The following is a 22,531-nucleotide window of genomic DNA, read 5'->3' on the forward strand; positions in this document are numbered from 1 at the left end:
GCAGTGTTCGGTATGGCACATGTCCATTACAAATCAGCAGGACTTACACACTCCTGGCCCAGAGTGACGCAGGTGTCCACCGACTGCTGATAACCATCGTCGCGCGCACTGCTCATCCTGGTAAGGCATGCATGCTCTATGTGTCATGGGGAAGGATTGTCTGGATGAAGATGCTCACATTGGCGCAGGGACGATGGCTCTTGGATTCGGCAGTAGTAGTAGCAAGCTCGGCGACTCGACAGCCGTCGCCACCACCGCGCCCCCCGAGAGCAGGACAGGGAAATTCTTCCGAGGCATGCTGGGAAACAGCAAGAGCTCCAAGAAAATCTCGACACATCTTTCGTCCACATCGTCCGTGGCCAAGTCGACCTCGTCCGTGTCGGACGACGAAGGCGACCTTGAACGCAGTGGATACTCGGCGGAACACAAACAGCACAACAACGGCAAGAAGACGAGTTTGATCTCGAGTTTTCAGGAGAACCACGACGGCCACCACGAGTCGGACTTTTACGCACCCACGAGCAAGAGCGGCGTGCTTGTCAAGCAGGCAAACCACCTCAAGAACTGGAAGAAGCGCTTTATGGTGTTGCGCGGCCAGTCCATGTTCTATTACGTGTCTGGCACGTCGAGCGAGGAAACGTTCCCTCGCGGCGTCATCTCGTTGTCGGTACGTCCGTGTATCATCACGACCGAGGTTGATCACATGCTCATATGTTGCAGGGCGTGGATGTTCATCCATTGGACACGGCCAAGTTTAAAAAACAATTTTGTTTTGAAATCTCCCACCCCGTACGTGTGTCTATACCTACATTTTCATTGCCGCGACTTTTTAAATATATATTTTAAAAAGAAACTCGTGTTTGAAATCGATTTTCAAAATAGAATTACCGGTCGCTGTACATGGTCGCAAAGAACGAAGCGGACCTCGTGCAATGGTTAAGCAGCATCAAAAGCGCATCCCTTCCCGTGCGCGACGGCGTCGCAGACGTCCGCGAGTCCAAGGAACAGCTCTATCAACTCCCCGCCCTAGAAGGTATGTACGCCAAACTCTTCAAACCAAAATACAAAACCGTGTCACAGACGTGCCTGCGTTTGAGCGGGTATATGTGTGCCGAAAGAAGATGGCATTCTGCCGACCAAGGTACCTCGGGCTGTCGGACAAGGAAAAGTACGAGTTGCGCGACCGCCAGATCAAGCTAATGCAGGATATCCACACATATTGCGATACATATCCGTACGTGCTGATTCGTTTAAACGGTGTCGCATATATATATTTGTTTGTGCATGTAGGACGTTGATGGCCGACCCGAGCCTGTTCAAGGAACTGCTTCACATGACGTCGTCGTTTCTGTTTCGGCCGTTTCCGCGCGTCCCCGCGCAAGATCCGAACGCGGTCTTCTTTGAAGAGACCTCCCCGGACACGGACGCGGCGCCATTCTCGATCCAAGACCTCATGTCCGACATGCTGTCGGCAGAAGACCAAGAGTGGAGCGTCCTGAGCACGTGCTACGACATCCTCGTGCGCGCGATCGAGTACATTGACCAGCTAGACAAGCAAGTGCGCAAAGATTTCTTCACGCCGCGCTTTGTATCGCAGCTCGTCGCGCTGTTCAAGTCGCCATCGTACAAGGAACGGCAGTTGCTCAAGGTAGAACAAACGTAGGGATGCGGGGGAGGATGGTGAATTCGAGTTGTTTTTTATATATATATATGCTGGTGCTGCCATGGACGAGATCGGACTTGTTGTACTATCTATATATATACACGTGTGTTGGAAAGCTAGTATTATTATTATTATTTCAAATGGATTTACAATCAATCGTTCCCAGAGGTTTTCAAACCAAATATTTTTTAGCACGACGACACAAAGTATTTATATATATATACATTATATATATATTTATATTTTTCTCGTCGCAGATGATTGGATGGCTGTTTCTATTTGTTTGACCACAGTTACGAAATAATGCTTGTGTTGTGATGGTATGATGTTGCATAGTTTGGGCTTATTTAAAAATATATCCCATCACGAAACGCCCCCCCTCACCTCGTGCTAATGTGGTATTTGATATTTATATCTAGACCGTGCTGCATCGACTGTACTACAAGCTGACGCAGCGACGGGCTCTCATTCGCAAAGAAATTGCCAATGTGTTTTACGAATACGTGTACGAGTCGTCCAATTACTATGGTGTGACGGAACTGCTCGAGATCCTCGGGAGTATCATCAACGGCTTTGCGTGTCCAATCAAGGAAGAGCATGTCGTGCTGTTGGTCAAGTCGCTCGTGCCGCTCCACTCGGTATAGTTCGTTCGTCATCGATCGATTGCTTGTACACACGAATTGCATATACACACTAATTCGAGGTTGAATGGGTCAAAGAGTGGATTTGATTGGCTAGTAGATTCGTGATATCTGGGTTTTGATTGGTCGATCTTTGATTGTCGGGTGATTCTGCTGCTCATTCGAATTTTAACTTGACAAAATAATACTACATGATGAACTCCATCTCAACGCAATTGTATTTATATATATATATATATAGTCCTCCTAATTTGGCATGGATCATAGTGCCTCCATCTACATCCATCCATCCAGTCCAATCCATAAACATACATCATATACATATACAACTAAAATTACATTTATATTATACGTGTGGGATTTGTTGTTGAGATATATATGTGTGTGTGCGAAATGATATTTTAATAAAAGTGTTAATATAATATTATCGTGAGCCTGATGTCTTGTGTAGACGCAAGCGTATACGTCGTACCACCAGCAGTTGATGTACTGCATGATCCAGTTTGTGTCGAAAGATCATGTGCTGTACACGCCGATCGCGCGGGGTGTGCTCAAGTACTGGCCCGTGGGCAACGCGTTCAAGGAGATTGTGTTTCTGATCGTGCTCGAGGAGCTGTTCGAGTACGTGTTGGCCGAGTCCGACTTGGCGCCGGTGGCGCGCACGATGGGGCTCCGCCTTGGCAAGTGCATGAGCAGCATCCAGCAGCAAGTGGCGGACCGCGCGCTCGCGTGCTGGAACTCGCCAGCGTGTGTGCGGGTGATGAATACGTACGAAAAGGTTGGCCAAGACATGTTTGACTTGATTCGACCCAACTTGGTCGCGACGATGCTGTCGCACTGGAACGTCCTGACCCAGCAAAAGGCCCGCACGGCGTACAAAACGTACTACAATATGGGCTATGAAAAGGCAGGCAACGCCCTCGACAATGTCAACGACGACAATGAGAGTGAGTTGAACTCGGATGAATCGCGGTTTCACAAGTCCCAATCCCCGAAACATGAGGCAACATTATATGGCAGCGACAACAACGAAGATGGCCAAGAAGACAAAGAGCAGCAGCATGCACACGACGAAGAGGGAGGAGGAGGAGGCGGAATGGGCGGGGTCGCTTGAGCACGGGTTATAACATATATGTGACGTACTATTACGCTAAATGTCGGGGACTCTAGCAACGTTATATATCTCCAAAAGGAAGAAGAAGACGAAAAACATATTTACAGTTTATACGATATCACATTAAAACGTTCAAATAACGTTAGGAGCAAGATAACAGTAGAGAAAGACATGCCAAGCGGGTATTGTTGGTGTACGAGTAACTAACTACTGTAATAAGGCCTTTTGAAACGATGATACCAGCGTGGTCATACAAACTCTAATATGATGCACTGAGAATTTGCCAGTTGTTTCGAAATTGGTCGTAGAAACACTTACTTTGACCTTTATCCTCAATTTGCACTGCTTTATGAAATATTGCCACAAAATGGCTGGGACTGTTAGCTACTAACACTGTAAAGCTCGTTTTGTCATTAAAGGGTTCATTTACTGCACTCAAATACGATTGATAACACACAAGAGCTTAAATTAACTGTAAGGATTATACGTATAGATACTGTGAAGAGTAGAGGGTGGAGCAAACGATGTTGTGTCGATAAGATGGAGAAGGTGCCAGTCGCTTGAAATTCATGAACCTTGGTCATCAATAAAATGGCAATTATAGCCAATCCGTGATGCCAAATCAGATATTTAGTAGATACTAGCACCTACTAACACATTTTGGGTGTTGATTCTCATCGACACATTTTCCGCTCAAATTTAGGAGACGATGACCCTGGCCAGGCATCACGTCGATACAAACCATTCCAAGTGTACTCTGAAGAAATATTATTCGAAGAATCGTTGGAATTGCTTCAGTAATACTAGTAAATAAGTTACAGTGTCCTATTAATATCGGATGAATCTTCCCAAAAGGCAAGCCACCGCCTGGATGATATATATTATTACTACGTAGTACACTACAATACAAGTATTATAATTGTATAATAATGCTGTAGTATTAACGTTACTATGAAGTATTATTTTGAGGTTTCATTCATGCCAATTAATCGTTTGTATGAACAATTGGAGAAATCAAAATATTCTTCGTAATTTATGGTGCACTTGAAACAGACCTCGTCGTAGAATGCAGCTTACTCGCCTCTCAGAACAGCGATTTTAATTATGAAAAGTACTGGAAGAAGCCGAAAGGTTGGGCACTCTTCTCATTGTTTAATCGACTTGAATAGACTTTACGTAATAATTAACGTTAGCGTTCATTTACTTCGCTTTCCATTCAAGTCAAGGCAACATACCGTATGAGGGACGGTTTATAGTGCATGGTTTCAGCTTAAGTAGTACTACTATAGTATGTACTAGTACTACGTAGTATGCGGGTTTTGCATATGTTTTGGTAAAAAAATAAAAAAATAATAACAATTTGATCTTCAACATGGTGTTTCATTTTCTAGTGATTCGATTGGCTATTACAAAACTCAAGCAATTCCATTGGTCATTTTGAGTGCACCTTAAACTGTCCCTACAGTACTCCGGCGGTGTAGTTTACAATTTCATTTAAAATATTGTTTTCGCGATGCTTCAAAGTCGTACTAGGATACTGGAGGCCTGTGGAACGTACTATTTCTGATGCTTCCACTTGGAATCACACGGTAGGAGCCGTGAGTACACTCCACCTCGCGACTACATGAAGCTGTTCCCCATCCACCAAACGGCTCAACCCAGAACGAAGCCATCAACTGTGTTGGTCAGGCAGATTTTAATTATTTTTGAAATCATCATCTGCTAATTCGCTGATTGGACAGAAAATATTTCTGTGCCACGTCACCACTTTAGCGTACAGCTTGTGAATCGCAGGATTTTGAATTGTTTGGATATATTTTTAGTTACTTTGGGTAGTTTATCATCCGGATAACCAAGTCCCCGTTTTGAGAGCCACAAACAAAAACCATTTCGTCACCAAAGTCTCATATGGTCGGTTTCGGACGAGTGTCGACGTGGCTGGCAGCTGCGTTGGCGATCGCGGCGCTGTCTTCATCCGTGGATGCCGTAGATCGAAGCAAATTCCGTCGATGTGACCAGGCTGCCTTCTGCTCCTCGCAACGCCAAACGGTAGGCAGCAGCGACACCTCCACGTACTCGTTGCTCGCAAAGCCCGACGCGGCCACGTCGTCGTCATCTGTGTACTACTTTTCGCTTGTGCCGTCGACGTCCAAGAAGCCGCTGCACGCGTCATTGAGCTTCCTCCAATCCGGCGCCGTGCGTCTTCGCACGTCCGAGGTCGCTTTTGACGGGGCGCTCTTCGACGCCCACAACGCCGAGAACGACCTGACCAAGCCACGATGGCAACCGAAGGATGTACTTGTGGACACGACTCATTCGTCGTTTGAGCGCACGACGTCATCTCCCCTCACATCGATCGCGGCGGAAGATGTGGCGTTCCTCTCGACTGCCGATGTCCCCACCCTGGTGGTGCTTCGCGGGAAGCCGCGGGCTTTTGCCATGGAAGTGTACGTGAACGGAGAACTGGTCGTGTCGACCAACACCTTGGGCAAGCTGCATTACGACGCGCGCAAGGACAAGAACAACGACAGCAACGCCGCCACGTCCTCAGCCGACGACGCGGCTTCGGGAGTCGATGTCCACGGCGGCAAGGAGATTGTCGACTATGGCGAGGATGGGCTGGCCATCTACGCCGACGGGACCCACCAAGTCAAAGGCACCACGGAAACCCCCGCGCCCGTCGACGACTCGTCCACGTGGCAGGAATCGTTTGGCGGGCACTCTGACACCAAGAAGTTTGGGTCCACCGCCGTGGGCTTGGACATCCATTTTCACGGCCAAGATCGTCATTTGTATGGCATTCCCGAGCACGCGACGGACTTTGTCTTGAAAGACACGCTGTCTCGTGACAAGTACGTCCAAAACACAAAACGTTGTCGCATATAACCCATTTCCTAGCACGCCCGTGACCGACCCATATCGGCTGTACAACTTGGACGTGTTCGAGTACGAATTGAACGAGCCGATGGCGCTATATGGCCACATTCCGATGCTCATGGCCGCGAGTCCGTCGAATACTGTGGGGGTGTTCTGGTACAACCCGTCTGAGACGTTTGTGGACATTGCGACACCGTCAACAACGCAAAAATCCACCCACTGGATGAGCGAAAGCGGGTGGATCGACCTCTTCGTCCTCCCGGGGCCGACTCCTGCCGCCGTGTCGGACCAGTTCACGCAGCTCACGGGCCGCGCGTCGCTGCCGCCCGTGTTTGCACTGGGGTACCACCAATGCCGATGGAACTATAAGAACGAGCTCGACGTGTCTCGCGTCGACCAAGGCTTTGACACGCATGTGATACCGTACGACGTATTGTGGCTCGACATTGAGCACACGGACGGCAAGCGGTACTTTACGTGGGACCAGCATGCGTTTCCCACACCGGTTGACATGCAAGCGTCGCTGTCGGCGGTCGGCCGCAAGATGGTGACCATCGTGGACCCGCACATGAAGCGGGATGCCAACTACGCCGTGCACACGGACGCGCAAGCCCAGCAAGTGTACATCACGGACGAAAACGGCAACGAGTTTGACGGGTGGTGCTGGCCCGGGTCGTCGTCGTATGTCGACTTTACGTCCGACAAGGCGCGGCGGTGGTGGGCGTCCCAGTTCCGCCTGGACAAGTACATTGGCAGTACGTTGGACCTGTACACGTGGAACGACATGAACGAGCCGAGTGTGTTCAACGGCCCCGAGGTGAGCATGCGCAAGAACTGCCTCAGCCGCGCCGGCGTCGAGCACCGCGAATGGCACAACTTGTACGGGTACTACATGCAGCGCGCGACCATGGAAGGCCAGCTCGTGCGCCAGCTCCCCGAAGTCCCCCCATCCGACGAACCAATTCCGCTGACCGCTGCGGTGGAGCGCCCATTCGTGCTGAGCCGCGCGTTCTTTGCCGGCAGCCAGCGCTACGGCGCCATCTGGACGGGCGACAACAAGGCCGACTGGGGCCATTTGAATTACGCGACCAAAATGCTGCTTAGCATGAGCGTGGCGTCGCTCACGTTTGTCGGCGCCGACGTCGGCGGCTTCTTTGGCAACCCCGACGCCGAGCTGGTCACCCGCTGGAGCCAGGCCGCGACGTACCAGCCCTTCTTCCGAGGCCACGCGCACCACGACTCGGACCGCCGCGAGCCATGGGTGTTTGGCGAGCCCCATACTGGCCGCATCCGCGAAGCCATCCGTCGGCGTTATGTGATCTTGCCCTACTTGTACACGGTGTTCCACACGTGTAGCGTGTCGGGGTTGCCAGTGATGCGGCCGTTGTGGATGGAGTTCTCGACCGATGCCAAGGCGTTTGGTGTCGAAGATGCATTCCTTCTCGGAGGAGATATCCTCGTGCATCCGATTACGTCGGCGGGCACGACTTCAGCGGACGTGTACCTTCCAGGCACGGATGTGTGGTACAATATCAACGAAAGGTATCGTGTGGGCCAAGTTCCGGGCTTTTGCAGTGTATGTGTGACGTGGTTCTGTGTTTGACCAGTCGTCCTACCTACCCCGAGAGAGAGATAGCATGGTGTGTCTATCGTATTTACGGGGGTTGATATTGTCATTTTTTTACCCAATATTTGGATTACTTTTGTGCGGATTATTCGCCAAATCCATCGATCGATTCTTTGTACTGACTTTTGTATGTAAAAGTCGTGCGGTGTCACACTAATTTAAGTCACACACTAATTCGATGTTGGATTTGTCGAAGAGTGGCTACTTGATTCGAGATCTGGGTTTTGATTGGTCGATCATCGATTGTCTGTCGATTTGGTTGTATTCTACTCAATCGATTGAGCACCGCACTCACTTATATTTTGTTTGGGTGTAGCTACAAGCGCCTTGTGGGGGGGACGACGTATTCGGTGGCGGCGCCGATCGATTACATCCCCGTGTTCCAGCGCGGCGGGAGCATCGTGCCCCAGCGATGGCGTGTGCGACGCAGTTCGGCGTTGATGCGTCACGACCCGTACACGCTGGTCGTGGCTTTGAACCACGCCAAGGCGGCCGTGGGCGAGTTGTACGTGGACGACGAGCACACGTTTGCGTTTGAAACCGACCACAAGTTTACCCAAGTGCAGTTTGCCTTTGAGTATGGCTTCTTGAGGTCGCATGTGGGGTCCGTGGGCTTTGACGCGGCGGACGTGAAGATCGAGCGCATTGTGGTCGTGGGGCTGCAGCAAAAACCGACCACCGTGAAGCTTTTCAGTGGCGACGGCGATGTCGTCGAGTTGGAAACTGCGTACGATGCAATCGACGACGCGCTGATCATCCGCAAGCCCAACGTCGCCGTGACCAGTGCATGGACCATCCAGTTTGTTTAAGGGCATACTATGTAGTAAATATGGCCTAATAACGTTCATCGAAAGTAGTTCACCAATGCCTCTTGTTATTTATATGCGGGCACAACCTTAGTCGACTAACGGTATACTGCAGTACCATGTACATACTTGTTCCGTTTCCTATCGATCATGGCTAATGTAACTCTGAATACATACATAAAGGAGTTGTATTCACTGGCGATGATACTGTAGCAATGCAGCGTGAATGTGTCCCCGTTACAACTTGGAGCAGTTCCTCACAACAAGAGGCCAATAGATCCGCTATTTAAGAGTTTGAGGGTACTGGCACCTCCTTTCTGTGTTTATTTGTAGTAAATCCAGCTTTGCGCGCCGCTTGTTCAGTTTTGAACTTGACTTTTTCTGCTTCGAGCTGATCCAAGAGCGACCACGGTACAGTGGCAGATCGGAGGGGGGGCTTGGGGGGTGCTAGTAGGGACGCTTGTGCCTTGGTCGGAGACTTCAATTTTGACTTTGTGGGGGAAATAGGCATTGTGGTCACAGAATCTGACGAGACTTGAGCTTCAGCTGCTGCTTGGTTGACGAAGTTGTCTGCAAGTGGTGGTAGGTTGGGTTTGCAGTCACGGGTCATTTGGTGCACGGCCGAGTGTGTGGACGAGAAGCGCTGGAGCAGAGGGGTGAACATTTCCGTGGCTTGGGCCAACTGGGACTGCACTGTCACGAGTTTGACTTGGTCCGAGAGGGTGGCGATAACATCATCCGACGAGTCAGTCGTTGCGGACGAAGTTGCTAGGAGGTTGGTGTTGGCCATGGAAAACGTCGTGTCCACTCGAGGCGCGGGGCGGTGCAGCTGGACTTTGCCCGACTTGTTGTAGAATTTCACTGCCCATTTGCGGCGTTGCTCGGCAACGTTGCGACGATGTGCTTCGTCTCGCACACGTGCCAAATGGTTCATTTCCCTCTATGATCGATCCATAAAAAAATATGCATTGTTATGACCAAGTGCTATCGTATACTAGTACGTCGATACGACCGAGCACTTTGTCCTGCACCCACGAATGACAGTAGAAAACTATACATACCGTCCAATAGTCGACAAATTCTTCGGTTCGCCACTTGACCAACTAACCACTCTTGTCACATGCAACAAACATGATAAATAACTCAAAGATTGGACGAACTTGATGTTTGCGGAATGTAGCCCGCGCCAGCCGGTCGCGATGGTCGGTGAGCTTGGCATCGTGCTGCTTGAACGTGTATCCATGGCCAAAGATAGCGTCCAACTTGGCGGCGGTGATCATGCGGCGTTGCGTGGCCATTTTCATCTCCATTTCACTGAGCCATCCGTCGGTGATGGCGCGTGGCGACATTTTCGCTCGCTGGTCCGACATGTCGATGTAAATGCACTCCATCTACATCCTCGTCCAATATTAGCTCGTCAATCAACCAACACCCGACCCGTCTCGTACATCGTTGATCTGCACGTGAAGGCGGTGCAGCTCGACTTCCAATTCCACCACACTGTGCGATCGTCACCAAAATACTTATAAAGGACATATTCATGTGACATCGTTTCTGCGACGTACGTGACCTCCAAGCGAGATTTAGCTAGTCGGCGCTGCAGCTTGTCGATGTACGCCGTCTGCCACGCAATCTCCGCGTCCAGAACGTTCATCACGACCTTGCGGTTGTGGGTTTCTCGATCCCGCAGCATTGCATCGATGCGGGTGCGCGCCTACACCGCCATCCAGCCGCCATCAACATTCCATCTCTTCCGTACGATAAATATCATACCAAAGTGCCTCGGAAGAGCCTTTGCATCGCGACGGCCGCAGCGTGGCACCGCTGGCTTTGGCATTGAGTGTGTTTTCGTGCGAGGAATCCTCGCATGTGTCGTTGGATCGTGGTGGCCTTGGCGCCAAGCCACAGGCGATCCGACTGCTGGCGACTCTGGACGCCGCGCCACAGGCACTGAATCCGTTCCGCTGCCATGTGACGCCTCGCTGCCCGTGCCCGCCGTCGGCCAAAGTGCCCTCGACTCCACCGTTGGATCACATTGACGTTGTAATGTTCCCATTGGAGCTGCGACTGTAAGACGCGCCGGGACAAGTGACCACGGAACACCGCTTGTATCTTGGAGACAAAGCGTAAGCGGGAGCGGTACCACACTCTGACGAACTTGCGACAGAGGATGCCTCGGACATGGCGCTATGTAAAGTAAGGCCAAGGAAAAGTGCATGATACGTTGCAGGGTACACATACTTGGATGGTGACTGCGGCTTTAATGGCAAGAAAGTACCGTTGCCAGAAACTCCGCGCACTGAACCGCCGCCACGCTCGCTGCACAACCTTGGCGCTCTGTATGTTGGTGCTTCATGAGCAATGTTCATTCTGGAGGACCAGACCCACTGACCTGTTGATATCGGTATTCCAATGAAATCAAGTCGTCGACGATGCGAGGCCGCGGCACTTTTTTCGGCCTATGGGGGACGTGTATGGATGCATACAACCATATAGCGGTATACGTAGGCATACTTGACGCGATGTTGTGGCTTTCGACGTACGAGGAGGGATTGAAGACGCCGGTTTTCGGTGACGTATATGTTGCTGGCCTTGGGTGCTTCAACTCTGTCGTCTTTGTCGGTGATCGAAGGTGGTCGCTGCGCTTCGCAGAACCAAAAGCTGTTGAGACGATTCACTTGTTCTTCCTTGGTCTGCGTGGATTTGGCTTTGTCCCCATGGATGAAGGGCAGGTGAAACGTGACCTTGGCGTTGCTACGGGTCATCGCTCCATTCGCGCCGTTTCGCGCAAGTTGTTATGTGTTATCGGAGGCTGTCGTTTTTCGTACGTATCGACTGTTCCAGGTTCAGTAATACTAAATCATTTTTAGTATGGTTGAATATTGTATTCCATAAATTTTCCAAGACGAATTCTGGTTATTTTAATTCGTAGTAGTACAAGAATATTGATCTCTGATTGGTCATATCCCACCAATCCGCAAGGGTCATGTAATTCGGTGGTCAAGCATTGAAGAATTGGTAGCCGTCCCCTCTACGAAGATGCTTCTATCGCGGACACTGTCGCGGGTCCAAGGGTCCTCGTGGATGCAAGTGCAGAAGCATGCTGCCATGTCCAGCACCTCAGCCGCTGCCGCATCTACCACCTCGGTCGCTCCTCCCGCCATATCCTTGGAGAACAAGCCGTGGTCATCCGACTCGAAGCGCACCGGTCTCCTTGCCGTTAAGATGGGATCCATGCACATCTACGACGACTGGGGTCTTGCCCATCCCGTGACTGTCCTTCAGGTTGAAGAGTGCCAAGTCACCCAAGTCAAGACGAAGGAAGTGCACGGCTTTACCTCTCTCCAACTCGGCGTCGGCCTCCGCAAGGAACGCAACATCACCAAGCCGGTGTTGGGCCATTTGGCCAAGGCTGGTGTGCCTGCCAAGCGCGAACTGCACGAGTTCCGCGTCTCAGACGACGCGCTCATTCCCGCCGGTACCACGTTGAACGCTTTGCACTTCTCTCCAGGTCAATTCATCGACGTGTGCGGCACCTCCAAGGGCAAGGGGTTCCAAGGCGTGATGAAGCGCCACAACTTTGGTGGGCAGCCTGCATCGCACGGGAATTCGTTGGCCCATCGTGCCATGGGTTCTGCTGGCCAGTGTCAAGTGCGTCGTAGTCTAGCTTGTGCCTGGCATTCTTTCTAGAACATCATATTGACTCTTCGTATAGGACCCTGGTAAGGTGTGGAAGGGCAAGAAGATGCCTGGGCGCATGGGTGGCAAGCGTGTCACCCGCGACAACCTGTGGATCTTGAAGATCGACCCCGAACGCAACCTGTTGTACGTCAAGGGGTCGGTCCCCGGCGCCCCAGGCGGTGTCGTGCGCGTCACGGATGCCCGCAAGAAGAAATTTGAAGAGTCTGCAACCCCTCCTTTCCCGACGTTCATCGTGGCCAAGGGCGAGCCATTGCCAGCGCCGGTGCTTGCGCCAAAGGCCGAAAAGGATCCGTACAATTATGAAGAGCAGTAGACTAACTAAAACCAAGCACCCCCCCTTGTGCCAACAGTGACAGACTGCCCCACATACGTAATATCTCGTCGCATTTCATGTTACAAGCTCGTAGGCATGCACCAAGCAAATACTAGTACAGTACAGTAGTGAGACAGAATACTATTGTGGGTTTACGGGACTAACAGGGAACATATTTTATGAAGTTTATTCGCTATTTGTCCCTAATTAGGTTTGTTTTGTAGCCTATTCCATGTGGAACAAGGACATTTTTTGTTTAATTTTATTCGCAGTCGAGGATGAGATCGACTCCATACAAGAAAGTATAATCAGATCTTTTACTTTAAATCTCGGCCATTCATTCATTTCTGGTCCGATTCTGGAGATTGTAGGCTCAAACGACTCGTATTCATGCGTAGATATAGCTAGCTATCCTCCAAATCGTCTAAATCACACTACATACCGAGATATCTATGTTGCAAGATTCGGAAGACCTGGTCGTGGAGCGTTTTTTCCTGGGGAAACATGAACAACAGCACTTCGAACTCGCGAGTAAGTCAATAATGGCCACTATGAATGCATCTATTCCTTTATTATAGCCAATTCTATTGCAAATCTTATCAACCTGGTGCTTGTGCAGACTTATTTTACCCTTTATAGTTGTTCCATCAATATGCTAAACATTGCGTTGAATGATCTGAAATCTGAGCCAAGTGTCGTGATGCCTTATGCGACAAAAGCAGTAGATGTCAATAGAAGGCTTGTGCATTTGTATTTCGCGACATAGGTCTTCTTATGGAAGCTCATATCGATATGATCTGTGCTTTATGCCTGCTTTCCCATGACTGTGTGCGTCATATCCTCACCCATTTGGTCGTAAAAATGCATATTTGAATAAAAATACGAAAATTCTCAGAAGTATATCACATCCTAGTGCAACTTCCAATACGATTTCCAAGTATAGGCCGCACTATAAAATACCCACAATAGTATTTTGGAACAGAGGAAGTACGACGTAGTACTACTGTATGTACAGTACTTTACTGAAAAGATGTGTAGACTTTTGGCATTCTTCCAATATACTTACAGTTAAGTATGTGGGAATGCTTTGCATTGATTGGCTATAATGAATAACTTTCTACCAGTGAACACTTTGCATCGGATCATCTCGTGGAACAGTTACGCGACATCACGATGGCAACATCCCCAAGAGCGTCCTCTCGGTACTTCACAATTGAAGACGCGAAGGCGTCCTTCAATCTGTTCTGCTGCGTCTATGGCATCGGCACATTGGGCATGCCAGGAAACTTTGCACGTGCTGGCCCGGTGTGTGGCATCGTTGCCCTGGCTTACATGGGGCTCGTGAACGTGTATGCATCGGTCAAGTGCAGCCGAGTCATGCTCTTGGCTCCACGCTCTGTCAAGACATTTGCAGATCTCGTACGTCGTCGCATTTGTGCTTGCATTTGAACTCGACCACCATGCATCTTTACCATTGACATATAACGTTACTGTAGGGAGAATTCGCGCTCGGTCCCCGCGGCCGCGTGGCGGTCGTCATGTCGCAGATGGGCGTATGTCTGTTTGTCCCGTGCGCGTTCCTCGTGCTTGGCGGGAAGCTGCTCGACGTGATCATCCCCGACGCATTCCCTCCAGTCATGTGGAGCATCCTCATGTCGATTTCCATTCTGCCCATCGCGTTGATTCCGACGATGAAGGAAGGCGCGGGGGCGGCGCTGGCCGGTTGCCTTGGCACAATCCTGGCCGACTTTATGGCGCTGGGTGTGCTGGTTCACCATCTCTACCATGCCACCCCAGTGTCCGTGCCGACGCCAGCGATCTCGTTCGACAGCATCGCGTCCACGTTTGGCAACTTGTCGTTGGCGTACGGCGCCGCCATTGTCATCCCGGACCTGCAGCGCCAGCACTCGCAGCCGTCGCGCATGCCTCGCGTGGTCTTTGTGACCATGACTATCGTCACCGTGCTCTTTGTAGCGATCGCATCCACGGGGTATGCCATGGTGGGATGCCAAATACCAGGCAACCTCCTCTTTGCGATCTCGGGCCCCGAGCTCGGTTTCACGGCTGAACGAGGGGTGGTGGTCTTGGCCTTCATGGCCATGCAGCTGCACATCACAATTGGGTTCTCGGTACTGTTGCATCCTGCGTTCTACTACGCCGAGCAGGCGGTGTTGGGGCTCCACATGTCCCCGCCACCAACTTTTCAAGCCCTCTCCGATTCCGACACTTGTTCAACATCCGATAACGACCACGACTCTACGAATACGTTCGCTGCGTCCCACAGCAACCCATCAAAGCTACCGCGACCTGCTGACGCTCCGCCACATCCACCGAGTGCCATGGAAGCAGCTACTCTGGCGAACCCTGCAGAATCCGACGAGAGTGATGATGCCAGTTCTTTGTCTGGCCTCCGAACCCAAAGCTCGTCGTCCGTGTCGTCAACCCTTCCCGACGAAGAAGACGTGCCAAAATCTGACTCGTCGTCGAACCTTGTTGCGTGCTGTATACTCCGCACAAGTATGGTGGCCGCGCTCACAGTGGTGTCGGTGGTTCTCCACGATCACTTTCACGAACTGGTCGACTTGGTGGGCGCTTCGTCAGTGTCTCTGAGCTGCATTGTGCTGCCAATCCTGTGCTACCTCAAGGTATGCCATGCCGACATTGGCATCGTCGAACGGGCGTTTTGCTACTTTACGATCGGCGTTTGCAGCGTCTTGAGTATGTACGTGACAGTGCAGAGCGGAAGACAATTGCTGGCCTCGACGGCGGACCACATCGTGTTTCCGTATTGTCCACTACCGTACCAACATGTTGCGTACACGAACGCAACGTTTTACTCGAACACCATCCCTAACCCGTAGCAAGTTGCAGGATTTCACGTCCAAAAGTGCACTGTATTTGTTTGTCCTTGGAGGTTTCGTTGTCGACGTAATCATCGGCTTTAAAGAGTGCATGCTTGTTGGAAAAGTGATGATATAAACCGTTTTACGTGCGAAGTGTTGAATCCGACAGCTGGTGCATAATACTGCTGCGTTGTGGGTTTCCATGGCCGGCCAAGTGATGCCATTGTCGACTGCAGAGACAATTGTACTTCCTCGACGTCGACGAGGAGCTCTCCGACAAATACTTCCACCTCGCCCCACCATTATGCGACAATGGACAACACCCCATCCAACTTACTGATGGCGTGGAATTTTTCGAGATAGCACATAGTGCCGTTTGCTGGCATCATGTTCTTGTTCTTGGCAGGGGTCCTCGTGAATTCGTGCAGGTATGCGATCCTGCTTGGCCCGATCATGACGACCGACTTTTGGTGGCGCGGGTTTAACTCGTCCGTGCATGCGTTTTTGCTGCATGCTATCCATGGACACGCTTCACAACGTGGACACGATCGGCCTTGCCGCAATCGATTTGACGTCCAATTTGTTTGTCATGGACGCGCCCGTGCCCGCGCCCAGCAGCCCCGCCTACGTCCGCAGTCTAGCCTTCGGATCGTTAAGTCCGGCAGTGGCGATTCCGTTGTGTCGAAATACGTACACGTTACGACTCGTGTGGGTGACCACCCAGTATGTTGGGTCGACTTCCGAAGGCGCCTCTCGACATACCAACATAACGGTGCTCTGTATGTGGAAGCCATCACGCGGAACACAGACATGGACGAGCTCATCGTGCTTATCTGGACCGACGGTGGCGAGTTCGACGTTGGCCTCCGCCGATTCCTCACAACGTCCCCCGAGGGCAGGGGGTACTTGGACTCTATGTCGCAGCGCCCGTTTCTTTCGACGGAAGACGAAGTTACGTACTTGGCGTCGTTCAACGTGACCACATGGCTGACACAGTACCAGAACTCCAAGCAGCACGGTATACAAGAATACGCGTGGATACAGCCAACATTGGGCGGTGTGCACAAGTTGGCTGTGATGGTGCTGCCCTTCCAGCCCCGCCAAGCGTTCTGGACAACAGTTAACCTCTGCTGTGGCTTTTACTATGATTTATGGTGCGCGAAATGCGTGAATGGAAGCTTGATTCGGACAGACCCCCAATTTTGGTGGCAAGCATCGAGATGATCGGGAACGAAAACTATACAGCCGTACAATATGCCATACATTGGCCCCTTCAACTCGTTTGACAATTTCTTGGTACCGGTCCCACCGACGCTCAAGGCGTTGTATGTATTTTTTGTTTCGTATGATTCTGAACACTGCCCAGCTGGATAATGTGGACGGGTTCGCTGTCGATCGACCTTTTCTCGCCATTTCCAAGTGGTCGGCGTTGAACGACACAGCGTTCCTGGGGGGCAGTTTGTTGGCAACGCAAACACGATTCCTACTGCATTTCCGCAACGGGAATGGGGCTTTGATGACGGCTGCGACAATGCGCGGCGACTCGCCGTGACTATGACCAGTCGGCGTCATTTCTATTGCACCATGCACTTCTAGACCCAACAGATCCAGTGTACAGCATCCTTGGGTGGGCATATCTGTTGGACTGGGTCGAAGGGAGTCGCGAAGTGGTGTCGTTTGCCGGCGACGTCGCCACGCTGCGGCTCATATCGTACCCGTATGACGTGGCCTCAAGCGTCGACAGCACGGTACTTAACTCGAACGCGCTGCCCCGCAGCATCGCCACCTTGTTCGGGTTTGGAGTTTGGTACGTCTCGTGGATGTTTGGCATCGCCGAATTCTGCATGGTGGGTGTCGCTGCGTTCTACAGCTTTCAAATATCTGGCCACAACATGTTGTTCTTTCATCGGGTGGCGGGGCCGATCTGGATCTGGAGGCCCTTTCTGTTTCTGCACGGCCTTACCGCGGTGATCCTTCTCAGCTCGTCCTCACCGGACATGGTGCAGCAGCACGGACTGAGCACGCTGGTCAATCGGCCCCACACCTTCCTCGTGTCGCGGCAGAGTCGACGTGGGTCACGAACGTTCTTTTGGACGTGTCGTTGGTGGCCACAAATGACTGCGCTGCGCTCGCGGCACCGATGAGCAGCCTCGTTTTATTCGTTCTTGCCATCGTATTGGACATGGAGTTCCCATTGCAAGCCGTGGTGGCCATCCATCGCGAGTGCACGACACTGGCGTTCGACACAACATTCGTGTGCAACACCAACGCGATTCACAGCGGCAGCACGATGCGGGCGCTGCTCTTCCTCGGCACAAGCATCGTGGTATGTGATGGAACCTATTTTTTCGTCGAGTTTACCCACCAAACCCCGCTTGCGACCTTTACAAAATCCTTCCCCGAACCTTGCTCCTCTACCCCGAGTCGTCGCTCATCTTTTTTGAACAACTTCGTGGAAGTTCCCCCGTTATGCGTCCGCCAACCCTTACCGCTCCCTGCACCGTCGCAGACCCGCCCACGGTGGCCCCGACGTCGTGGTGGTCGTCCCTGTTGCTTGTCGTTGGGTTTGCGTACATTGTGGGTACACTAGCCAGCAGTGTCATGTACCTTATGGTGCTGGAAGGGAAAATGTCCAACGACTTTTGGTGGCAAGGGTTCAATTCCACGGGGGGGCATCGGTTTCTAGCGTCGTTGTTAACGTCCCAGTACAAGACCGGGGACATGGACTTGACAGCGCTTCCAATCTACGGAGCATTCAACACGACAAACGACGCTGTGGACTTTTCGCTGCCCCATAGCATGAACATTCCTAGCACAAGCATCGACCAACGTCGCCATACAGGGTACAACACAATATTAAAGAGGTTTCGCAACTCATCTTTATATCATCGACGTAGCTCAAGTATGGATCAATGTTTAGGGCTTCGCTCCATGCACGGATGCTTGGGGGGGTGCCGTGGCTAGCCACACAGTATTGCTGGGTGGACTTTGACAGGAAATGGGAGTTGGCCAATTCTCGGCTGCGGTAACAACGGTGTGTCGCCTATGCAGCTTTCAACGCCGCCGTGTACTTGGCGTAGGTGCTACGAAACATCGACTTGGACTCGTTTGACGCGTGTTGGGCGTATTCCTTCTCGATCGCCATCGGCGACGAATTTCGTAAGAGCCGAGCTGGGGAAAGGGTGGCTACAGCAAATGTGGGGAATTTCGGCTAGGAGTGTGGCGACAGAAGTAGGGTCGTGGCAGGCATACAGCCTGACGAGCTTCGACTTGCAGTGGCAAAACTATTACCTCACGAAATTCACGACACGTCGGCGGTGCAGAATTCGTTTGGAACGCAGTACACCCTCACGATCAAGCGAAGCGACCCATTGTTGCGACTGCCGAAAGAGAGCTCATTTACAATGTACTGGGCATGAGCGAGCGACTTGTGGGGTATGGAGTCCAACACGTCGGCGGTTAGTGACCGTTCGTTGATTCGTTTCAGCGCAGGCTTTGCGTTTCATAACCAAACCATGCGACAGGTGCTGCAAGCCGTCGCCCCTGGGATCTGGGATGGGCGTCGATCTTGTTGGAGCAACGTCTGGGCCGGTATGGCTCTGTAGACGTCCCACACTTGCTGGTCCAGAAGCAGTCGCTGACCTCGTTCGTATGTTTGAATGCCATTTGAATACGCTGTTATTCACGTCGTTGAACGCCACGTTGAGCTACAATGAGTTGGCGGAGTGGAGTGGCGACGCTACGACTTTCGCGGCGGCAGTCCGCTGTGCTTTGCAGTGTCGACTGACCCCGGCTTCCTCTGTCCGTTGGCCGGGATTGTCTCGCCGTGCCAAAGCAAACCGCTGCAAGAAACGTATCACATGTCTCGCAACGAAGGAATCCTCGCCATCGTCATGACCCGCGTACAGAGTTACGACATAAACACATCAGTATGTGATTACCCGGCGCAGCCCGCTGGGTGTGTTTCGATGTTAGAGACGTAAGTCCCGTTCGTCAGCACCTTTCTGGCCATTGCCGCCGACCTATTAGGCGATGCGGACGCGATCTTAGCCAACGTGGTGGCGCTCAACGTGAGGACCTGGACACCGGAGCCTTGGACCTCGTCACAGCCAACATTGTTGCGATGGGGCCGTTTTCGTTTTACACCTGGCATTTCCTCTACCACTGGACCAAGGGGTACAGGGACGTGCTGTCGTTTGAAGGCGACGTCGCGACCATCACCGTACGGTCCGACTACCGCCGGTGGTCGTTGTACTATACGGTGGCCATTCAGTACGTCACGTTTGGGTCGCGAGCATGGCGCTTCTGTACGTCGTGAGGCATCGCGGCCGCGTGGAGGCGTGGAATTTATTGAAACTCAACCACGTGGAGGGGGATTGCCCCATGCTCACCCTTCGGGCCATCTCTGCTATCTGCCTGCTCAGCACGAGCCAATTGGCTCTCGTGCAGAGCGACCATCCCGGGTACTTCACCAAGTTCGAGTCCATGTTGCCTCAAGTCGTAGGCGACTTGCAAACGATCATCGTATCTGCCGAAGTGTGCTGGCACACGTATATCCTCAACGACGTCTTGTCCGTTGTTACCAAGGGCTACACACGTCACTACTGCCACGGCGCTCCTGCAGCTCACCGTGCCGTTGACGGTCCAGACTAAGCTGGTGCGAGCGTGCTCGTGGCGAGATCTGGACGTCAAGTGCACATACGGCGTCGTCGAAATTGGCAGTTTGTTCGAGCGTACACCCTTGTGGGCCTTCCCATCGTGTGTATTGTGTTGTCGCTCGGTATTATCCAGTGACAGCGAGACCCCCACGTACCAGTGCCAAGGCTGCCGTCGCTGGTTCTGTACTCGCTGGGCGGGTACACGTTTTCGTTTGACGAGTGGACCGTCGGAGGTGTCCTGTACATGGACAAATCCAGCGCGTTCTTAAACGGACTGGTTGTCGTGGGGTTTGGCCCGACATTGTACGTCCTCGATGTCAAACATGGCGGTCGTATGCGATCCCAAAACCCAATCCACAATATGTGCGGTGGGACCCTCGGCTAGTCAATTGCGTGCCGTTGGTCTCGCAATATAGTTGAAATTGTAAAACACATAGTCGTATCAAAACGTATTCTGATTCTGAGACCTATTACATATACCCACACCGGTATTCATGCATACCTTTATCAGTTCACTCCTCTACCATCCTTTGTCATCTTCGTTGTAGCCATATTGACGCGCCATTTTGGTTGTGTGTGTCTTCGTGTTTCACATATAATCGACGCGACAGCTAATTTAGGCCATGGAATGTAAGGAATTTCAACCTCGAGGCATAAACACATGGGTAGATCACTGATGGGGTAAGAACGTTCACCCAATTTATGGGTTGTACTGTATTGATAGCTCCACCACAAGTTGAATCTGTGTTGTGGACATATTCCTCCTTTTCAACTCGACGGTGTTGTTACTGTTAATCGCTTTCGCGTCTTTTAATGGAATGTGCGGGGTACATGTAACTGCCGGCAACCTCCGACAGAGAAAATATTTGCCACGCCAACTGCATGCGTCAAGTCGATCAACGAAGTCACCCCTAACAAATTTGTGGCCCCATGGAGCTCGAAATTCAGGTTGTCGAGGCACGGAACTTGGCCAGCATCAACATCCTTGGAAAACCAAACCCGATGTGTGCACTTGTCATGGGCAACCATACCTTCAGCACTAAAGGCAACTCCAATGCACGAGCCCCAACTTGGCACGAAACCTTTACAATCCCGATTACTGATGCCAACACCGAGATACTCCAGTTGGTCATCAAAGATCCAAACTACGTCAAGAATGGCTCTGTGATTTGCAATTGCGAACTACCCATCTCAACGTTATGTCATGGTCAGACCAAGGACACTTGGATTCCACTTCAAACAGGCACAAAGAAGGCTGGGGAATTGCACATATTGGCAACCCTACGACAACAACAACCAAACCTACAGCAGAATGAAGCGACACTAGCAATCCAACCAAATACTCAACAATCGACAAACAAGAGTTTCGAATTCAACATCCGCGTGAAGGCCGGCAAAGACCTGTTCGACGCCCAGACGTTTGGCAAACAAGACCCGTTCTGCAAGGTCACCATCGGCGACAAGACGTTCCAGACAAGGGTGCACGACAACGGCGGCCGCAACCCCAAGTGGGACGAAGCGTTCGTGTTCAGACTCACGGACCCGCACTTGGACCAGCTGACCATCCACATCGAAGACTCCAATACAGTGAGCAACTCGAGCATCGGGACGTGCCAGCTCCCCGTGAGCATTTGGTCGGGAGGTCGGTCGGTGGAGCAATGGTACCCCGTGAACCACGGCGGCAAGCAGCGAGGCGAGATTCTGCTGGCGGTGCAATTGGTGGAAGTGTCGGCGACGGGTGGTGCGGCGGTGCCGCTAGCGCTCGCGTCTGGCAAGGGCAAGGCGTTCGAGCTCAGCATCCGCGTGAAGGCCGGCAAAGACCTGTTCGACGCCCAGACGTTTGGCAAACAAGACCCGTTCTGCAAGGTCACCATCGGCGACAAGACGTTCCAGACAAGGGTGCACGACAACGGCGGCCGCAACCCCAAGTGGGACGAAGCGTTCGTGTTCAGACTCACGGACCCGCACTTGGACCAGCTGACCATCCACATCGAAGACTCCAATACAGTGAGCAACTCGAGCATCGGGACGTGCCAGCTCCCCGTGAGCATTTGGTCGGGAGGTCGGTCGGTGGAGCAATGGTACCCCGTGAACCACGGCGGCAAGCAGCGAGGCGAGATTCTGCTGGCGGTGCAATTGGTGGAAGTGTCGGCGACGGGTGGTGCGGCGGTGCCGCTAGCGCTCGCGTCTGGCAAGGGCAAGGCGTTCGAGCTCAGCATCCGCGTGAAGGCCGGCAAAGACCTGTTCGACGCCCAGACGTTTGGCAAACAAGACCCGTTCTGCAAGG

General features: G+C 51.9%; 10 protein-coding genes across 11 annotated transcripts; 9 read left to right on the plus strand and 1 right to left on the minus strand.

Annotated features, from left to right (window-relative positions):
* Positions 1-14: 14 nt before the first annotated feature.
* On the plus strand, positions 15-3,525 carry H257_03931 (hypothetical protein). The gene is made up of 8 exons (XM_009828253.1): positions 15-120; positions 189-667; positions 721-789; positions 883-1,033; positions 1,081-1,234; positions 1,291-1,648; positions 2,083-2,301; positions 2,756-3,525. Exons 2-8 carry the CDS (start codon positions 194-196, stop codon positions 3,416-3,418), a joined length of 2,088 nt encoding a protein of 695 aa, XP_009826555.1. The 5' UTR covers positions 15-120; positions 189-193; the 3' UTR covers positions 3,419-3,525.
* Positions 3,526-5,304: 1,779 nt separating this feature from the next.
* On the plus strand, positions 5,305-8,787 carry H257_03932 (hypothetical protein). Its single transcript, XM_009828254.1, has 3 exons — positions 5,305-6,270; positions 6,317-7,837; positions 8,239-8,787. Exons 1-3 carry the CDS (start codon positions 5,327-5,329, stop codon positions 8,729-8,731), a joined length of 2,958 nt encoding a protein of 985 aa, XP_009826556.1. The 5' UTR covers positions 5,305-5,326; the 3' UTR covers positions 8,732-8,787.
* Positions 8,788-8,909: 122 nt separating this feature from the next.
* Positions 8,910-11,569, minus strand: H257_03933. 2 transcript variants are annotated; one of them, XM_009828255.1, is made up of 9 exons: positions 11,243-11,569; positions 11,121-11,187; positions 10,970-11,065; positions 10,502-10,915; positions 10,294-10,442; positions 10,177-10,228; positions 9,889-10,119; positions 9,790-9,831; positions 8,910-9,668 (listed from the first exon to the last, which is right to left on the minus strand). In XM_009828255.1, the coding sequence occupies exons 1-9, from the start codon at positions 11,491-11,493 to the stop codon at positions 9,015-9,017; spliced, it is 1,956 nt and encodes a 651-aa protein (XP_009826557.1). In that variant the 5' UTR covers positions 11,494-11,569; the 3' UTR covers positions 8,910-9,014. The 2 variants fall into 2 exon arrangements, with proteins under 2 accessions (XP_009826557.1, XP_009826558.1); XM_009828256.1 differs by having other exon boundaries at positions 8,910-9,831.
* Positions 11,570-11,737: 168 nt separating this feature from the next.
* H257_03934 (50S ribosomal protein L3) lies at positions 11,738-12,811 on the plus strand. Its single transcript, XM_009828257.1, has 2 exons — positions 11,738-12,379; positions 12,444-12,811. Exons 1-2 carry the CDS (start codon positions 11,768-11,770, stop codon positions 12,741-12,743), a joined length of 912 nt encoding a protein of 303 aa, XP_009826559.1. The 5' UTR covers positions 11,738-11,767; the 3' UTR covers positions 12,744-12,811.
* A 1,105-nt stretch (positions 12,812-13,916) lies between these two features.
* H257_03935 (hypothetical protein) lies at positions 13,917-15,604 on the plus strand (the record flags this gene model as incomplete). Its single annotated transcript, XM_009828258.1, has 2 exons — positions 13,917-14,162; positions 14,240-15,604. 2 exons carry the CDS (start codon positions 13,917-13,919, stop codon positions 15,602-15,604), a joined length of 1,611 nt encoding a protein of 536 aa, XP_009826560.1.
* Positions 15,605-16,097: 493 nt separating this feature from the next.
* H257_03936 (hypothetical protein) lies at positions 16,098-16,810 on the plus strand (the record flags this gene model as incomplete). Its single annotated transcript, XM_009828259.1, has 2 exons — positions 16,098-16,276; positions 16,333-16,810. The coding sequence occupies 2 exons, from the start codon at positions 16,098-16,100 to the stop codon at positions 16,808-16,810; spliced, it is 657 nt and encodes a 218-aa protein (XP_009826561.1).
* Positions 16,811-17,768: 958 nt separating this feature from the next.
* On the plus strand, positions 17,769-18,615 carry H257_03937 (hypothetical protein; the record flags this gene model as incomplete). The annotated part of the gene is made up of 3 exons (XM_009828260.1): positions 17,769-17,912; positions 18,011-18,429; positions 18,507-18,615. 3 exons carry the CDS (start codon positions 17,769-17,771, stop codon positions 18,613-18,615), a joined length of 672 nt encoding a protein of 223 aa, XP_009826562.1.
* Positions 18,616-18,631: 16 nt separating this feature from the next.
* On the plus strand, positions 18,632-19,063 carry H257_03938 (hypothetical protein; the record flags this gene model as incomplete). Its single annotated transcript, XM_009828261.1, has 1 exon — positions 18,632-19,063. One exon carries the CDS (start codon positions 18,632-18,634, stop codon positions 19,061-19,063), a length of 432 nt encoding a protein of 143 aa, XP_009826563.1.
* A 676-nt stretch (positions 19,064-19,739) lies between these two features.
* H257_03939 (hypothetical protein) lies at positions 19,740-20,728 on the plus strand. Its single transcript, XM_009828262.1, has one exon. The coding sequence runs from the start codon at positions 19,883-19,885 to the stop codon at positions 20,237-20,239; it is 357 nt and encodes a 118-aa protein (XP_009826564.1). The 5' UTR covers positions 19,740-19,882; the 3' UTR covers positions 20,240-20,728.
* Positions 20,729-21,066: 338 nt separating this feature from the next.
* H257_03940 (hypothetical protein) lies at positions 21,067-22,471 on the plus strand (the record flags this gene model as incomplete). Its single annotated transcript, XM_009828263.1, has 2 exons — positions 21,067-22,405; positions 22,461-22,471. The coding sequence occupies exons 1-2, from the start codon at positions 21,175-21,177 to the stop codon at positions 22,469-22,471; spliced, it is 1,242 nt and encodes a 413-aa protein (XP_009826565.1). The 5' UTR covers positions 21,067-21,174.
* Positions 22,472-22,531: the final 60 nt, after the last annotated feature.

This window comes from Aphanomyces astaci, assembly GCF_000520075.1.
Source record: "Aphanomyces astaci strain APO3 unplaced genomic scaffold supercont1.6, whole genome shotgun sequence".
NCBI classification, from domain to species: Eukaryota; Oomycota; class Saprolegniomycetes; order Saprolegniales; family Verrucalvaceae; genus Aphanomyces; species Aphanomyces astaci.

Bases quoted from the DNA above. Each gene is read 5' to 3' on its own strand.
- H257_03931 (XM_009828253.1), top strand. From the start codon at position 194: ATGGCTCTTGGATTCGGCAGTAGTAGTAGCAAGCTCGGCGACTCGACA. The intron at 668-720 runs GTACGTCCGTGT...CATATGTTGCAG, and splicing joins GCGGCGTCATCTCGTTGTCG to GGCGTGGATGTTCATCCATT. The intron at 1,235-1,290 runs GTACGTGCTGAT...TTGTGCATGTAG, and splicing joins ACATATTGCGATACATATCC to GACGTTGATGGCCGACCCGA.
- H257_03932 (XM_009828254.1), top strand. From the start codon at position 5,327: ATGGTCGGTTTCGGACGAGTGTCGACGTGGCTGGCAGCTGCGTTGGCG. The intron at 6,271-6,316 runs GTACGTCCAAAA...CCCATTTCCTAG, and splicing joins GACACGCTGTCTCGTGACAA to CACGCCCGTGACCGACCCAT. The intron at 7,838-8,238 runs GTATCGTGTGGG...GTTTGGGTGTAG, and splicing joins TGGTACAATATCAACGAAAG to CTACAAGCGCCTTGTGGGGG.
- H257_03933 (XM_009828255.1), bottom strand. From the start codon at position 11,493: ATGACCCGTAGCAACGCCAAGGTCACGTTTCACCTGCCCTTCATCCAT. The intron at 11,066-11,120 runs GTCAGTGGGTCT...ACCAACATACAG, and splicing joins TGGAATACCGATATCAACAG to AGCGCCAAGGTTGTGCAGCG. The intron at 9,832-9,888 runs GTTCGTCCAATC...AAGAGTGGTTAG, and splicing joins CTACATTCCGCAAACATCAA to TTGGTCAAGTGGCGAACCGA.
- H257_03934 (XM_009828257.1), top strand. From the start codon at position 11,768: ATGCTTCTATCGCGGACACTGTCGCGGGTCCAAGGGTCCTCGTGGATG. The intron at 12,380-12,443 runs GTGCGTCGTAGT...CTCTTCGTATAG, and splicing joins GTTCTGCTGGCCAGTGTCAA to GACCCTGGTAAGGTGTGGAA.
- H257_03939 (XM_009828262.1), top strand. From the start codon at position 19,883: ATGGCGCTTCTGTACGTCGTGAGGCATCGCGGCCGCGTGGAGGCGTGG.